Source organism: Panulirus ornatus, chromosome 1, assembly GCF_036320965.1.
Source record: "Panulirus ornatus isolate Po-2019 chromosome 1, ASM3632096v1, whole genome shotgun sequence".
Classification (NCBI taxonomy): Eukaryota; Metazoa; Arthropoda; class Malacostraca; order Decapoda; family Palinuridae; genus Panulirus; species Panulirus ornatus.
Genome location: NC_092224.1, coordinates 65,687,691 through 65,706,098, shown reverse-complemented (window position 1 = coordinate 65,706,098; position 18,408 = coordinate 65,687,691). Strand labels below are relative to the sequence as shown.

Genomic DNA, 18,408 nt, shown 5'->3' with positions numbered 1-18,408 from the left:
GAATCAGGGCATGTGAAGCGTCTGGGGTAAACCATGGAAAGTTCTGTGGGGCCTGGATGTGGAAAGGGAGCTGTGGTTTCGGGCATTATTACATGACAGCTAGAGACTGAGTGTGAACGAATGGGGCCTTTGTTGTCTTTTCCTAGCGCTACCTCGCACACATGAGGGGGGAGGGGGATGTTATTCCATGTGTGGCGAGGTGGCGATGGGAATAAATAAAGGCAGACAGTATGAATTATGTACATGTGTATATATGTATATGTCTGTGTGTATATATATGTGTACATTGAGATGTATAGGTATGTATATTTGCTTGTGTGGACGTGTATGTATATACATGTGTATGGGGGTGGGTTGGGCCATTTCTTTCGTCTGTTTCCTTGCGCCACCTCGCAAACGCGGGAGACAGCGACAAAGCAAAATAAATAAATATATATATATATCAGAGGTGGAGGGAACAAGGAGAAGTGGGAGACCAAATTGGAGGTGGATGGATGTAGTGAAAAAGATATTGAGCGACCAGGGCCTCAACATACAGGAGGGTGAGAGGCATGCAAGGAATAGAGTGAATTGGAACAATGTGGTATACTGGGGTTGACATGCTATCAATGGACTGAACCAAGGCATGTGAAACGTCTGGGGTAAACCATGGAAAGGTCTGTGGGGCCTGGATGTGGATAGGGAGCTGTAGTTTCAGTGCATTATACATGACAGCTAGAGACTGAGTGTGAACGAATCTGGCCCTTTTTGTCTGTTTTCCTGGCAAAACCTCGTGAAGTAGGGGGGTAGCGATGCTGTTTGCTGTGGGGAGGGGTAGCTCCTGGAATGGATGAAGGCAAGCAAGTATGAATATGTATATGAGTGCATATGGGCATTTATGTATGTTTGCTGTGGGGAGGGGTAGCTCCTGGAACGGATGAAGGCAAGCAAGTATGAATATGTATATGAGTGCGTATGGGCATTTATGTATTTATATGTGTTTATGAGTGGATGGGCCATTCTTCTTCTGTTTTCTGGCACTATCTCACTGGTGCAGGAAACAGCGATCAAGTATAATGAAAAAATATATAATTTATCATTCACATATTTACTAATCATTTACACTGGCATGATTTTATACAAAATAAATGGATGTAACCTTATTTTCATAAAAATATTAAAAATACAAGAGAAATTGTTTCCTTTACTGTATATTTTTTTCACAAGGGTGCCTTCATACATCATAATCTCTGAAAAGATGATGTATTTACACTTTCTTTGATGATTTAGGGGTATCTATGATAAGCAATATATTTTCTTGCTGTGTTGTAAGGTTCCCAGTGCCATCTATGGATAAGAAGTGGAGTCATATATTGACTAGGAATTTAAATGAATGCATGATAGTGGCATGGTGGTTCATAATGCATAATGATACTGGCATGAGCCAGTGAAAGAATCAATCAGTAACAAAGTGCTGGAGTTATTGTAAAATATTTGAAAAAAAAACTATCCACATAGCATACCTTGCATAACAGGACTACTGCAGCAAAATGGTTATCAACTGTGAAGAAAATACTATAACATGCTCTAAGTATAGATCTACATCTTTTACTCTCTACACATTAAACTTGTTTCACTTATTATAGCCATTAGTTTATTAATTTTGTATTTGATAAACATTTCTTTCCCCCTAACTATGAATGCTGACACCGTCCAACAAACAAAAAGTTTTCCTTGCATGAAAAAGTAAAGTTCCACTTTACAAGCTCACAGTCCTAATTTAAGGATTTGGGTGAAGTGCATATTAGTGAAATTGTGTTTTGTAATTATATTTAGTAAAGATGATTTAGACTGGGGAAAAGTGATTTGGAACATTACATTTTAACATATCACAACAGATGATAATACAGAAGAGTGCTATAATGCTTTGGGCAAATGTAGGGTAAAACAGGAAAAACCTTAAACCATACAGAACTTAAAATAACCAAGACCTAACTTCTCACACCAACCTAAATTTGCCTCATTTTCCTTATTTGAAAAAAATATGAATGTTTGCTGGGAATTTTTTTTTTTTTCCATGTGTTATCTTCCTCCAAACACATGCAACCAATGTAGCAGGTGGAAGAAGACAGTAAAGTCTTGATCATATTACTTAAAGGAAGGCTTCACACCACTGAAATTTGTTGAGGTTTTCATCGTCTGTTGATCTATACTATGGTTTTTCAATTACTCTTACCTTTTGTGACTTCGTAAAATTAAAAAACAAAACATGCTACTACCCTGGTCTAAATCATTTCTAATGGTAAGGGGTCAACGAAGATATTCTTACAAAACCATATATTATTTTTGTGATACCTTGAAATGCTAATTTACCATTTTTTATCACACTAAATCGTCATCAAGCTTCACCAAATTACGATACATCATAGGATCTGGGTAATTTGGATAATTTAGTTTACCGCTCGAACTTGGCCTCAAACACGGGTATTAGCAAAAATCTGATATAAATTGGGAGTGCATTTCCTAATAAGACTATAGATGATGATTACTTAAAGCTCGTACTGTGAAGGAAATTAATATTCGTCGGGAATAGGTTACCTGTAAAATTAACCTGTCTCCGGCCCTTGCATGCAAAGCAAGATCTTTCTTCCAAACTTCTTATATCTACAGGCATATGGCTTTATGTTTAAATCACTCACCAGTCAAATTTTCCTATTTGATCTTCGTATAGTCCAAACGTAGGTACTACGCAAACAATAAAGAATATTAACCCCAACAATATCGTTCTCCCTGCCATGGTTTCTGTCATCGGGAAAGCGACAGCTGATACCGAAGATCCAGTTCATGTAATGGATTCATTCTGGTGTATCATTTTCCTTTAGAGACTTTCATTATAATCCTTAGTTTTTTTTATTTAATATTATAGTATTCCTTTATTTTTTAAAAATTCCATGTACTATTTAAATCATTAGAGTAGGATGACAAATGAAGTTTAGAATTTGATACGGATTACAGAGAGAGCAGTGTCGGCTGCTATTTTGAGGGGATGAAAATCTTCTATAGCACTTGGAACCTGCCCTTTACTTTTTATATCATATGTACATTTATAATCCTCTATATCTCCAAGTATAGTATTAATGAACATTATCTTCAATATAAAGTTTAAATTTCATGCAGGACGGAATAAAATCACAAGATAATACCATTTTATGAATCGCCCAGTTTGCTACAATTTGGTGGTTTGAAACATAAGTCTGTCAAAAGAAACTTCATCCATTTTGTTTGTTAGCAAGACAAGGTCGCATCCCGAGCCTGCATCATTATAGCATGATAAATCTTAGACTACTAACTGCACACTTCTACTTATAAACAAATACCATTATGTTGAATCCAGTGTCTAGATTACATCATGCATCCCTGACGTACCTTCGATTCTTTATATACAGTACATAATAACACACCCAGTTTGGCTAGACTTTCATTATGATCAGTATTAGAAATGCTTTTTCTGTAGTACAGTGACAGACTGCACTTTAACAGCACACTATTGATAGTTGCCAATAAATGGAATTCAAACATTATCCGGAGCAATATTTATATGAATACAATAACAGTGGTAACAAGACCCTTGAACAGTGCAGCAATTACTCGGTAAATAGTGGAAAATTACAATATAACAAGATATCTATGAAAAATACATACTCTGAAAACACATTCGTATGAACAGAAAATATAGTTACAAGTAAAACAAGCCATGAAATTATATAAAAACAAGGTAAAGTACATTATAGCACATTAGGAACTTTACATGGAAAAATACTCAAATGAATCGCTGTCCTGGAAACTAGACGAGAAATTTACATGAACATATACAAATGAAGTTACTAACAATCAGATCTGCAAGGACGAGATGTCTAGAATTTCTCGTGCGTCTCGTTTCGATCTCGTCCGAACCTATAGTTTAATTAGCAAAGCTCTTACAGACATAATCAAAAGATTTTTTAATTGAAAGAATCTCGAGCAGAATGATTTAGTTGAGTAAATGCAAATCTTTAAACAATCTTATGTGTAGTTCGTTGCAAACTCGTCAGAACGAATGAAACCGTACATACATGATCAACAGACTATCTTACATGTCACAAGCAATATAGCTAATTTACCATAACTAACGCAGATTTTTTTGAAGTTACTGCAAGTATATAACATAATACATTCCCATATCATCTGAAAATTCACATATAATGCAAATTAACCAAGAAAATTACAATCACAATTTACAAATCATAAAAGTACCGTCAGTTCTGCAAAAATGTTTTCTCGCCATTTTACCAGTGTCGCTTGTATGTAGTGCATTAGGTCCTGCAACTCTACTAGAGCCATGAACTTTTTCACTTAATTCGTAACCCAGGTATTGATCATATGTCTGTAACTGTCACTCATCCACTCCATCGCCATTTACCACTGTGTGATGGTTCCGTTGACCGCTTAGATGACCTAATTATATCCATTTAAGCTTGGAGTGAGGGTTGGAGGATCGTCCACATTGGTTCAAGAGGAGTGTTTATTCTCTTCGTTTGTAGTTTGTCGCATTGCTCTGTACCTGGCGAAAAGGATGCTGGATATTGCATGCTATAAGTTGCACCTCTGGAGCTTCCGTCTGGATGTAGTTTGCCTCCACTGCCTTTCCACTAGCCACTTTCCCTGCCATGCTCCTTCGGTCGTTGCATTAAGCAATCCTCGTGCATCTTCCCAAGTCTGCACCTGCTGGTTCTCACTTGTGCGTACTCCTGTCTTCTGCTGCACTTTATCTGTTTTGGGACGTGCACTTGGTTTTTGAAATAGCCCGCGTTCTACCGTCACTCGCTCTGGCACCTTTCCTGCCCGGTGAGGAACAGTTTCGATGATATGAGATATTGTTTTTTGTCACAGATCTCCACGTTGTCCGCAGCACTTTTGGCAACTCCTCCAATACCATGATGGAATGAGCCAGTGTATCCAAGCAGTATTGTTTTGGTTACCATTTTTTTCTCCGGATTCGTAGTACATCTTGGGCTCCCTGGTCATATGCTGCTGCAAGTGGCTGCCTATTAAGGTTGTAATTAATAGATATTTACTTCTTTATATTCATGTGACATATGCACCAGACATTTCACAGAGTATTCCTAATCAAATTTCTATGGGAGCTTGAGTTTGATCCTTCTTTTAAGCAGCTGTTAGCTCCACCCATGTCAGATCTTCGCCCTGCCTCTTCGCTCGCTGCACTGTTTGATATTGGCTCGTCTTTAAAGAGCTATCCACTAGTGATTTCAACTCTGGAAACCAGCCGGTTCCGGGTCGCCCCTCAGGCAAACCAGCCCCGGTGAACTATGCCAGTGGTTCAATAGCTGTATGGCTTTTTTCGGTACTCATTACGAACTTGTTCAACAATGATAGCTCGCATTACGTCTTCCCAAGATATTATGAAGTAACTATCGATGCGTTGTAGAATATCCTGTGCAAACAGTGAGCTACCAAGTGAAACAGAGGAATGCAACTGCTGAGTTTCTGTTACTTGTTCGCACAGTCGCGACCACGAGAGGAATGTCTTGACGCTGCGTGGGTTCACTATATCACATACGTCGGAGGAAGAAGCGTACTGGGAAAGGATAAGAAATTTTCTAAAAATTAAGAGTTAACATGTTAGATCGTTTATTTTCTTCTGATGAATGACGGTGGAAAAAATAAAATTAATAAACAGCCAAATCCGGATTCACGATTGGACTTGCCCCAAATGTAAATTTGAAAAAGAGTAGAAGACGGATTTCCAGTAAGGAGAACCTTCATAAAACATAATAGTTACTTATTCTAAAACTGATTTCAAGAAGTCTTTTCAAAACTAACGTCTCAGTTGTCTTGACATCGTCTCTTTCAAGATAGTTACTTGCATTTCTTATTAGAGATGATTATATATATATATATATATATATATATATATATATATATATATATATATATATATATATATATAAAGTTAGTGGAGTATCGTATGAAATACACCATTTCCGGAAAGAAGCCGGGAGAGGTTCCGATACTATTAGAAAGGGAGCTCAGCACTTTCAAACCAGTACTTTTTTCAGTGGGCTGCAGTGGATAGCTTATCCTCTTTACTATTTGCTGGCAGTCTGTTACTGTCCGAGGCACTTCTGAACGGTGACTTTGGTCACCTAGAGCAGCATCATTACCGCAAGTACAGAACAGATGAAGGACGGTGGGTAGCAGTCTTTGTCCATGACAGTCCAGCATGAATAGAAGTGCTGTTTACTTCCGCGTCAGGATCAGTCGTCTCACGTCGATTAAAATCTGGTACGTCTTTGCTCCATATACTTCCCTCCATGTTACCATCTCTGTAATGATAATCCACATTCCTTTTCCAACTAGTTACTCTGTCAAAACGAATCTCTTTGGAGATGTCAGTTCTCATCATTATCAGGAGAGACGTCCAAGTACTAATTCACTTTGTAATGAATGAATCACATTTTTCTCCTCTGACTGACAGTAGTGCCACTGGTGTAGATGACCGGAGAGGTAATATGTCCGGACGTCTTCCTCAACCAGATACTGACTGTAACTGAAAATTAAGAACTCATGAAACTTCCTTAAGAAAGTGCACACCCCCGATGTGGATTTCTTATTCGTGTGATCCCAATGAGACTTCAGATTCTTCTAAGCTCGATTCAGAAAGCAGAGTGGTGGCCTTTCCAAAGAATCGCCATCGTAGGTATATTTGGTAACAACAGTGATAGCAGAATATACTATACGCATTTACTATCAGTAGAGGCTCCTCCTTTTCCTAAGATTTCTCCAGTTAGCGTGAAGGAAGGGGTTCCCTTGGGGGATATTATCCCATCCCTGTCAATAATTGATTAGGAGGTTAGGATAGTATAACTGTCCTCGGAACAGGTAACCTCGTCATGAACCATCAGGTCTCCTGGTATCGATTCATCCATGTACTCTCCATCTTCTTTTCTTCCTTCCTCCATGTCTTTTCCTTCCCTTACTTCTCATTCCCTCAACCTTCTCCCTTTTAACTCCCCCTAGAACGTTGTTGATGATAATCTTTAATGACCTAAAACGTTGTTGATGATAATCTTTAATGACCTAAAACGTTGTTGATGATAATCTTTAATGACCTAAAACGTTGTTGATGATAATCTTTAATGACCTAAAACGTTGTTGATGATAATCTTCAATGGCCTAAAACGTTGTTGATGATAATCTTTAATGACCTAAAACGTTGTTGATGATAGATAATCTTTAATGACGTAAAACGTTGTTCATGATAATCTTTAATGACCTAAAACGTTGTCGATGATAATCTTTAATGACCTAAAACGTTGTTGATGATAATCTTTAATGAACTAAAACATGTAAAGCACTGCCTATCTACATATCAAAAAACAAATTAAACTGTTAAACCTTCATACCAGAAACGTAGAGTACGACACAAAGGAGACAATACTTACCCCTTAACAATGTTCTTATTAGACATCACAGAACATGCAGGTCAGTTCTGGTCACCCTACTTGATCATTGAGCAAGGCAAGTTAGAACGTATGCAAAGAAGAGCCACAAAAATCAGTACAGTCGCTCAGGAATTTACACCTAGCGAAGAAAAATTCAGAAATCTGAACATTTTTCTTTGAAATAATGCGAACTTCATGATCTCAAAAAGTTTTCAGAAGACTAGACAATTTCGTCAATGTAATACACAAAAAATTCTTCACCTTTGACGGAGATGCAACGACCGGAGGTAAATGGTATGGAAGTAGTATGAAACAGATGTAATATTAACGTAAGGATTTTTTTTCTCATCTTCAGAGTTATAGAGCATTGTAATCAACTGCCACCAGCTAGGTACTGTCAATGCGAATACTTTCACAATTCCTTTAAGTCTTAACAAGACAAATAATTTATTGATATTAATTATTATCATTTGATAAGTTAAGAAATGTTAAAAAAATCTAAAGTTCTTAATAGTAAGATTTTTTTTTTTCATTTGAGTTTCCTCCCTCTAATAACCTGCTTCAGTATCAGGGTAGGACAAAATGCCCATTCCCATTTACCTACTGCATTTCCATGGTAGTGTATCCTCCACATGCTACATAATGCTCCTTCCCGGCTAGCATTCTGCCAGTCGTTGAGCCGGAGGGAGCGGTGGGTGGGGAGGAGCCGTCTGCTCTGCTAACCTGTCTCTGTCTCTCGTAGGTCCGGAACGTAGGACACCACGACTGCCCTCTCTCCCACATAACCTCGTCGGCGAACATCAGGTCCTCTGTGATCTGTACCCTCCCTCCCTCACATTCCTTCTCCCTCTCCCTTCCACCCCCTTCCTTTATTTCTCTCCCTTTCTTTCTCATGCCTTCCCTCCCTTCGTCTCCCTTCCCTTCCCCCACTCCCCCCCTTTCCTCTCCCTTTCCTCCTTCCCTCTTCATCCCCTTCCCTTTTCTTCCCCTTTCCCTCCCCCTCCCCCTGTCCCTTTATTTCCCTTCCCTCCCTCCCTCCTTTCCCCCTCCCATTCCCCTCCTTTTCTCCTGGCTCCCCTCCCTTCTCTTCCCCTCCCCTCCCCTGCACCTGCCACCCTCCACATGACCACCAGTTAAGGGCAATTGAGACCTTCCTCCTTGCCCCCTCCTCCTTATATTAACTCTTTCCTCTTACTCATCCTTACTCATGTATCATGTATCACACTCACTGTCATAAATCACTGTTCAGTGTCATGTATCACCACTTAGATTCGTGTGCCACTACTCAGCATAGTGTGTCCCACTGTCATAAATCACTGTTCAGTGTCATGTATCACCACTTAGATTCGTGCATCACCAATCAGCATACATAGTTCTGTCCACCCCTCATGTATCATGTATCACTGTAGTGTACCCTGTCTGGCCTTGTATCACTTCCAGTTATCATGTGTTTCATCCTAGTATAATGTATCCCTCCCTAGTATAATGTATCACCTACCTCCTAGTATAGTGTATCTATCCCTAGTATTATGTATCACCCTCTAGTATCTTGTATAACATACTAGTGTCACGCGCCATTCCCCTGTATCATGTATGCCCGCTTAACGTCACATAGTATTACCCAGCACTGCTTACCATGTGCTACGATACATCGCCCCGTATCATGTATCATCATCAAGTTTCATGTATCACCAGAAGGTATGACCTGCCGCCGTCCAGTATCAATTTCACCATTTTGTAACACGTATCTTTGATCAGTATAATTCATTATCAAATTATTCCATACATTATTGTCCTTGTCAGTCCTTGGCTTGTTCTTGGCATGTATTATCCTCATTCCATATCTGTATCAACTTCTCATTGTCACTGGAAAGTATTATATTGTTTCAGTTACGGACAAGAGGACACATCAAGGCCAGGAACGTTTGTAATGCGAAGAGGTGTTAATAATAGATAAGAAAAGATAGATGATAATTGATAAGAACATATATTTCGGAGGATTTTGAAATGGAAAAATCTGCCTTTTAAAGAAGGCCAGATTATACCTTTTAGGAAAGACATGGGGGGGGGGGGGTCCGAGGGTTCCAAAGTTTTTGAGGTATAGGAAAGAAACAGATATCAAAACGGCCTACCCTTTACATACCAACTGCCTCACAATGATTACGTGACAGAGTAGCTTGCCGAGTACTATGTGGTTTAGATAGAGATCAGTGCACACGAGCAGCCAGCACATGAGAGCAAAAGCCAAAGTAATGTATACAGAAGAGGAAAATTGAACCATCACTGCGGCGCAGGGCAAGTGTGTCAAGTTGTCAGGTCAGACTAGAGGAGCTGATGAGTCAAACGACTTTAGATTCTACTCTCTCAGTAAGTATGTAGAGCTGGAATCTCCCCCAAGTGTGAGATCAGTACTCCATACAAGGACGGATCACTCCTCTGTATGACACAAGCCACCGATAAGCGACAAAGTATTTATGGCATATGAGTAGGACTTCCATTCTTAGTGGCAGACTTAGATGCATGGATGATGTGAGGTGTCCAAGATAGGTTAGATATTACATTGACACCAAGTATGTTCACTGTGTTGAGTAGTAGAATTACAGATCCAGTGAAGGAAATAGAAAAGTTGATAGGGATTTTAGAAAGATGAACAGAAATTGTTTTTTTTTAAGTTAACCAAGTTTTGTCTTCACCACTGGGATATCCCGTCTGAGTTTACGAAGAATGTTGTTTTAAGACGAGACTCGTATCAAGCAAGAGGAAATGAAGCAGATTTGAAGGAATTGGAGGAATGCAGTGCTGAGTCGTCAGCTGAAGAGAGGAAATAATCAATAAAAGAGGAAGAGCGTAGGAGACAAGACTGAACCTTGAGGGACACCGCTGTTGACAGGGAAGCGAGGATAGGTTGACCAATTAGCAGCTACGGAGGTAGGTCGGTCAGGGGGAAGGTGAGAGGAGGAAGCCAGGAGAGAAGAGCTTTAGGATGAGATCCCGATGACCTATAGCTTTTCTCTGTAATGAGTTATAACACAAGATTATCCAAAGTCTTTCAGGGACCAGACATTCGGAACATGGGAAGGGATATCACTACAAAATCTTGCCCTGCGAAAGCCATAATGATGGTCAGTGAGGATACTGTGAGATGCAAGGTCATTGAGGATACAGGAAATGAGGAGGGATTCATAGATTTTGGAAATAGCAGATGTCCAAGAAGTAAGACGATAATTGAAGGGGTTAGAAGGGCCACCTTTCTTTGGGATGACAGGTACTAAAACATGTTTACATAAAGAAGAAAAAGTTTTGGGTTTTGATAAGGGTGATTTTTCTAACTCCTCTAACTCTCGTTCTGTTGCTTTTACATCTACTATTTCGTAAGTCTATTTGCTCAGACATCTTGAACCTCTCACTCTCTTGATCACCAGTATGGCTTCCGTAAGGCGGGATCCACTGGTGACATTCTTTCCTATCTTACTAAGGTCTGGTCATCATCCCTGAAAGATTCTGAGAAATCATATGTAGTTGCCCTTACTATATCCTAAGCTCTTAACACGGTGTGGCATCAGGGTCTCATCTCTAAGCTCTCCTCTTTTGGCGTCTCTTCTCCGTTTTGCTCTTTCATGTCTAGCTTCCTCTCTGGCCGATCAATCTCGTAGCTGTTGATGGATCACCCTTTCCCATTTTCTCTATCAACATTTTTCTCTTTTTCATCAGGGCTTTCCTTTCTCCTACAAATAACCAAATGCTCTTAAGTACGGACGACGCAACACTGCATTCCTCCACATTCCTCAAATCCGTTCCTTTCCCCAGTCGAACTGCATCTCGTCTCAACACAACTTCCTCAATAAACTCAGATTTAGACAGGATATCTCAGTGGTGTAGACGAAATCTGGTTAAGTTTAATGCCTTCAAGACTCAATCTCTGGCCATCTCTTTATCGAAATTTCTCACAACCCTTTCCTTTCTGACGGATCTGTAATTCCACCTCTTGACTCGATGAACATATTTCGACAAAGTTTATAGTGATGTATCTTCCACTCAGTGCTTGAAACCCCACATTATGGAAATAGCTAAGTTGCCTCTAAGATATTGGAAGTCTTGTTTAGATGTCGAAATTCCTCTTCTTCTGAACAGTTGCTTCGTTTATACAAAGATTCGATTCGTCCTTGTATGGAGTACTTCTCTCGCATCTGGGATGGTTCCAGCTTTGCATCCTTACTTGACAGAGTTGTGTCGAAAGCAGTCCGACATATATACTCTCCCAGGCTAACGTCCAAACTTGACCCCGTTGCCCTATGCCGCTGTGTTTGTTCACTTTCCCGCTTCTATAGATATTACTTTGCCTTTTACCCCTGAGAGCTGGCTGCTTGTGTGCCCCCACCACTAGTGCTGCGTCACTTAATTACTATGTGGTCGTTAGAAACTCAAAGGTGGGCCATTTTGATAACTGTTTCTTTCCTTACACCTTGAAGCTTTTGAACTCTACCCTCTCACGTCTTTTCTAAAAACTATGACGTGACACTTTTTGAAAAACAAGTTTTTCACTTCCTCCAACATTCATAAATACTTTTTGTTGTCTTATAAAGAGGTTAATGAAAGGGAAGAACATACTTCAATTAAGGCCTAGTCCGTGACTGGAGCCTCCAACGTTAAAAACAAAATAAAAAAAAAGGTTATGAATTTTGTAGAGTTAAGAGAGCAGTTCAGATGACATCAAAGTATGGATATCCAGTATCATTTGTTCACCCCAGTATCATGTATTGCCACTCAGGGTCATGTATCTCCACACAGAATTATATCACCATAATGCCACAACTGTGTCATCCAATGTTATCATGTTATCATCATCCAGTATCATCATCGGTATCATTTATCACCGTCTAATAACACAGAGGATCTACGGCACTTGAACCGATGTATTTATTACCCTGTATTATGTATTATGAGGTAACCTACAGTTACTGTCTGCTGTTATGTATCACCAAAGAAAATGATTCATCGATAAGCATCGTTTATTTTCTCTTTGTATCATTTACCACCATGTATAATCACTGTAGTGAACGACCATCACTGAACATGTATCATTTCCCACCATGTATCATCACTATAGTGAACCATCATCACTTAACATGTATCATTTACTATCATATATCATTACTATAGTGAACCACCATCACTTAACATCTATCATTTACTACCATGTATCATTACTATAGTGAACCACCATCACTTAACATCTATCATTTACTACCATGTATCATTACTATAGTGAACCACCATCACTTAACATGTATCATTACTATAGTGAACCACCATCACTTAACATGTATCATTACTATAGTGAACCACCATCACTTAACATGTATCATTACTATAGTGAACCACCATCACTTAACATGTATCATTACTATAGTGAACCACCATCACTTAACATGTATCATTACTATGGTGAACCACCATCACTTAACATGTATCATTTACTACCATATATCATTACTATAGTGAATCATCATCACTCAACATGTATCGTTTACCACCATGTATCATCACTATAGTGAACCACCATCGGTTAATATGTATCATTTCACAGTATCATATATCATCAACAGCGATAAGCATTTCCATCCAGTATCATTTATCACTACAAAGTGGAACAGATTATCACCATGTATCATGTATCTTCATCCAGGATTATGTATAACCTCTAGATACCCGGCATCTTGATAACGTGTGATGTATTATCGCACTATCAAATAATACCACTCAGTATCATGTATTCCCACCTATTACTATGTATCCATGCATCACCTTTCACCAACACTGATTACGACTCTGGATATGTATCACAATTCTCTATCATGAAACATATTCCTGTATTATTAACCACCACTTTGCATCATGTATGTGTCATTATCACCTTCTAGTATCATGCAACTCAGTATCATGCATGACCACACTGTGTCTCGTTGTATCATGTAACATTACCCAGTATGATATCATGTTGCGCTATAAAGCATCATGTATCACCACTCATTATCATTCACCGTTTTCTATGTATCACCACGCAGTACTATGTGTATTTGATATCGTGTAATCGCCCATTGCTATGTATCACTACCCATTTCCCTTATATCAAAAGCAAGTAATGTATCGCCATCCAGAACTATGTATGACAACCTAGTGCTATAATTCACCATCCTCTAAGCACCATTAACCAGTAACACATATCACCACCTGGTGCCATCACCCTGTATCAATCAGTATCATGTATCCACCATCTAGTATTATGTAAGACCTCTCAGTAGCATTAATCAATAAGATTTCAAATGATACATGACCCAGCATCATGTATTTCCTCCCAGGCTTCCTTAACACAGCCATGTATCATGTATCACTATCAGTTATCATGTATTACCTTACAAATTACTTACCACCATCATATATCATGTATCACTACCTACGATAATATAGCTACTCTTGATATGCATCGCCTACCGCTTTAACTGTGTGAACCAAGTTCTGAGGCTTCATACGTTGAGTATTCGAACTGAAGCCTCGTATACCAATCCTCACTCTTCAGTTCGGTGGTGCGTCATTGCCTCGAATCATGTTTCACTTAGTTGCACCGAATAAACAGAGGCCTGATTCGTCCATGAATGGCATGCCGTTCCCATATTTGGAACAGCTCCATCTCTACCTATTAGGCTGTATCTCTACTTTCCTAAGTAGACAGGGTCAAGGATTCTGCAATTTTTCTTCGCTTTCGTCAACAGGCAGAAATGGAGTAATGCCTTAGTGAATTTCAACCTATTTGATGAATATATTGTAGGATATTTGACGACAACCAGAGAGAAATATCCTGCTTCCATGTTTTTTAGAGTACCTTAACAAAAAAAAATAATATGTTTTCACTATGGAAACAGAATCTCTTTTTAAGACCTGATTTTCGGGAAATACAATGTCAGTGGCTTTATCTGATTGCAGCATGAGATCGTGTTCTGAAAATATATTACAGGCAATAACATCATACAGATGAAGTAGTCATAAACGAAGATGAATTTCTGAACCTTAATTCCTCGACCAACCCAAACAAAGTATTCGTACGGTAAGGCGGCGATGTATCGTAGTCTGCCATTCGATATATCACCGGAAGATGTGACTGTCACAATCCGAGAAGCTCTCAAAGATAATTTAAGATTTAGCACTAAATCAATTTTAGGTTTGTACCTTTAAGCACTTTGAGATTAATTCTAATTTTTTCTCTCTCTTTAAAGACCACATACCAACGGACCTGCGCCCGTCCATCGTCTATTGTCCCGTTTGCTATGTTGCCAAACAGTGTATGTCGGCAGCACCATCCAAGCCTTCAAAACACGAACGGGTGAGTATTTGGTATGGGTTAGATACATAATGAGAATGTGTGTGTGTGGTCTTAGAATTACCTCAAACAAGTGAAAGTATTCAAAATTTTTTTCCATAGGTGATTACCTATTTACTGTACCCTGGCAGTTGATAGGCCTAACGCACAACTAGCGAACTAACGGCCTGGGGTCAGCCTAGCAGGACGGGTCCTACGTGGGCTGTGATCCTTTCCTCATCCAGCATTACGGGAATTTTCTGAGTAATGTAATATCCTCTCAAGTTGCGGTGATTTGGAAGTAAATAACATATGTTCAAATGATGATCTAAGAATGATTGAGTCACGACTTAAAAACATTCAAAACCCTTCCTCTGAGTCTCACAGTTTTTATCACTGCCCGTAACATCTGCAAGCACGTTATCCTTCAGGCAAAGCGTTTCTTTGTTCATAGGAAGTGCGATAACCTCTCCACGTCATCCACTGATAGCTCCTTCTTGTCTTTAGCTAAGGACATTGCTAACAACTTCTGTCGTTCCACCTTTCCTTCACTTTCCCGTTCTGACGGTACTATAGCTGTCTCTCCCTGAGACAAAGGAACTGTGATTCCCGTTTCTCCTCTAACAACACCATGGATGACTCTGACATTCCTTTACCCCCTGATGCTCCTCTTACTAATCCTAAGCCTCTTCCCGTAATGTCTTTTCGGACTGTCCGAAAAGCGATTCTCTCTGGACACAACCTAGGCTTATGGTCCTGATGGCATCCAGCCCCCCTGTGCGAGTGTCTCTGAACTTGCACCTGTTCTTGCTTGTCTGTTCCGTTTCTGTGTAAAAGCCAAATCTTTTCCTTCTCCTTGGGAGCATGCGATGATGCATCTTATCCCTAAAAAGGGTGACCGTTTTGACCCCTCTAACTATTGTCCTATTGCTTTGACATCTTTCATTTCCAAAGTCTTTCAGTCCCTCCTCAACTCTCATATCCTTAGACGCCTCGAAACACCGTTTTCACTCTGATTACCAATATGGCTTTCGTAAGGCGAGATCCACTTTTGGCTTCCATTCCTCATTTTGCTCCTTCCTATCTAGCTTCCTCTCCGGCCGATCTATCCCTCAATAGCGGTGTCCCTCAAGGTTCTGTCCTGTTCCCTTACATTTTTCTCCTTTTTTCAACGATTTTCTCTTCCACAAACAACCAAACGCACTCATCCGCTGACGACTCAATACTACATTCATCCGCATACTTCAATTCTGCTTTTTCTTCTCTCACTCGATCTGCATCTCGTCTTGGCATAGAAGTTGTTGAAGATGCTCTCAGGTAAAAACCAGAAAGACCTATGTGGGGATGACGAGATGTTATCGCACTTCCTTTGAATAAAGAAACGCCTTGCCTGACGGATAACGTGCTTGCATTTATTACGGGCAGTGATAAAAACTGAATGCAAGTCATAGTAGAGTTTTTAAGCGGGGTTTGTATGTTTTACGTCGTGACTCTATAATTCTTAAATCATCATTTGAACAAATGTCATTTACTTCCAAATCACCGGAACTTGGACAGGATATCTCAATGGGAGTAGACAAAATCTAGTTACGTCTGATGCCCTCAAGACCCAGTTTCTATCCATCACTCTGTGGAAAATTCCTCACAGCTCTCGTCTCCTTTGACGGTTCTGTAATTCCATCTTTTGACCCGATGAACATGCTTGCTATTATTGTAATATCCACTCTTTTGCAAACCCCACATTACGGAAATAGCTGTCTGTCTCTAAGAAACTGGGTGTCCTGTTCAGACGTCAAAGCTTCATATGTTCTGAACAGTTGCTTCGTTTATACAAAGGATTGATTCGTCCTTATATGGAGTACTGCTGTCACATCTAAGGTGGTTCTAACTCTGCATCCTAACTTAACAAGAGTTGAGTCGAAAGCGGTCCAACTTATAAATTGTCCCATGACAGCTTCCAAAACTGACCGTCTTGCCTTACGTCGCAATGCTGGTTTACTTTCCCTCTTCTATAAGTATTACTTTTGGTTTTCTGCCCTGAGAGCAGCTGCTCGTGTGCCCCCGCCACTAGCTAGACCACACAATACTCGGCAAGCTGCTGCGTCACATGATTACTGTGTGGTCGTTGGCAACTCAGGTGTTGGCAGTTTTGTAAACTGTTTCTTTCCCTAAACGTTGAAGCTTTGGAACTCTCTACCTCCTCATGTCTTTCCCAATAATTATGACCTGGCCCATTCTGGAAGACAGTCTTTTCACTTCCTCCAAAATTCATAAATACTTTCCCATGTCTCTTCTTTTTTCCTTTCATGCTCCTCTCTTTTTTCATTTAAGGTCCGACTTACATGTGAACCTTTGTCCGTGACTGGAGCTTCCAAATTGAAAAAAAAAAGTTTTAGTGCCTTTAAACATCGTGTGAATGTGACGTATTGTTTTAGAAATATTTTGTTTCAGTGAATGATTTTCACCACATTGGTTTTTCCTGTTTTATGAAAGATTTTTCTCTATAACCATACATGATAATATGTCGAACCGTTCGGAACAAAGCATGCTGTTCATCATGACGCTCGTAACACTCTTTCCCCTGAAGATAAGTTTTCCAAGGAACACCCTAGTGTCTGAGGTAATAATCCAGACCTAAACTTCACTTTCAGTCTGACCTGACAACTTGACAACACACTGTTGGTTCTCATCCACTCTGCTCTAGATGTTACTTCGGTTTCTGCTCTCGTGGTTTTTCTGCTCGTGCCGCCCCTCCACCGTTAGCTACACCAAGTAACACTCGACAAGCAGCTGTTTCTGTGAGGCCATTAAGAACTCGAGGATGAGTCGTTGTGCTGTATTGTTAACACCTTTAGGCTCGACACTCTTGTCTTTTCACATATTACCTTACACCTGCGACCTGCCACACTGGGAAAGGAAGGCTGTTCATGTCCACATATACTTCAAGATCATTCTTCTCCAATTCCCCTTTATTTCAGTTGCTCTTTTGGTGTTGTATCAAGGCCTTCCTCGATGGGGACTTTGATCCGTCACTGGAACCTCTAAACGTAAAAGACATGTTTATGCATGAGAATTGAGTACCAAATGGTGGAGTTAAGTGTTACTGGTAATCATAATTGTGTTGTGTTATTAGTATTGTCTTTGTACATCATAGTGTTGCTACTGATGGTTTATGGTGTTGATGAAGTTGTTGTTACTGGTGTTTGTGTTGGTTGTGGTGTTTAGGAGACGCACTTGAACACGCACCTTAACCCCGTTGATCACAAGTGAAGAACTGTAACTCATTTACCCGACTGACACGCCGCCAGTCATTTCCCATCATCGAAGGAAGCGACTGGTATAAGACCCCATAACTCTCGCTTGTAACATAACCTCCCTGGACTCTATATGTGATGGGAGGTTGTTTGGTTTTGGAATGATGGTTCAACACTTGAGGAAGGTGTTGATAATGTGCGGTTGGTGGATGGAAATAGTCTCACGTTCACGGCCTTAATGACCCCGGTAGTTTGATAGGCCTAAAGGCCAAGCCACCAACTAGCCAGCACATACCTGACTTATAGCTTGGAGAAAATT

The 18,408-nt window shown here is 39.9% G+C and overlaps 2 protein-coding genes across 2 annotated transcripts in view; one reads left to right on the top strand and one right to left on the bottom strand.

Annotated features, from left to right (window-relative positions):
• EMC1 (ER membrane protein complex subunit 1) overlaps nucleotides 1-2,900 on the bottom strand; it is a 70,899-nt gene extending 67,999 nt beyond the window's left edge. The window contains exon 1 of the mRNA XM_071663015.1: nucleotides 2,679-2,900. Within this exon, the coding sequence (XP_071519116.1) occupies nucleotides 2,679-2,788 (110 nt within the window). The 5' untranslated portion in view covers nucleotides 2,789-2,900. The remainder of the gene's footprint in view (nucleotides 1-2,678) is intronic.
• Nucleotides 1-18,408, top strand: part of LOC139749299 (uncharacterized) — a 786,860-nt gene that overhangs the window by 254,502 nt on the left and 513,950 nt on the right. Inside the window, exon 2 of the mRNA XM_071663045.1 lies at nucleotides 14,753-14,859. The gene's annotated coding sequence lies outside the window, so the exon portion shown is untranslated. The remainder of the gene's footprint in view (nucleotides 1-14,752; nucleotides 14,860-18,408) is intronic.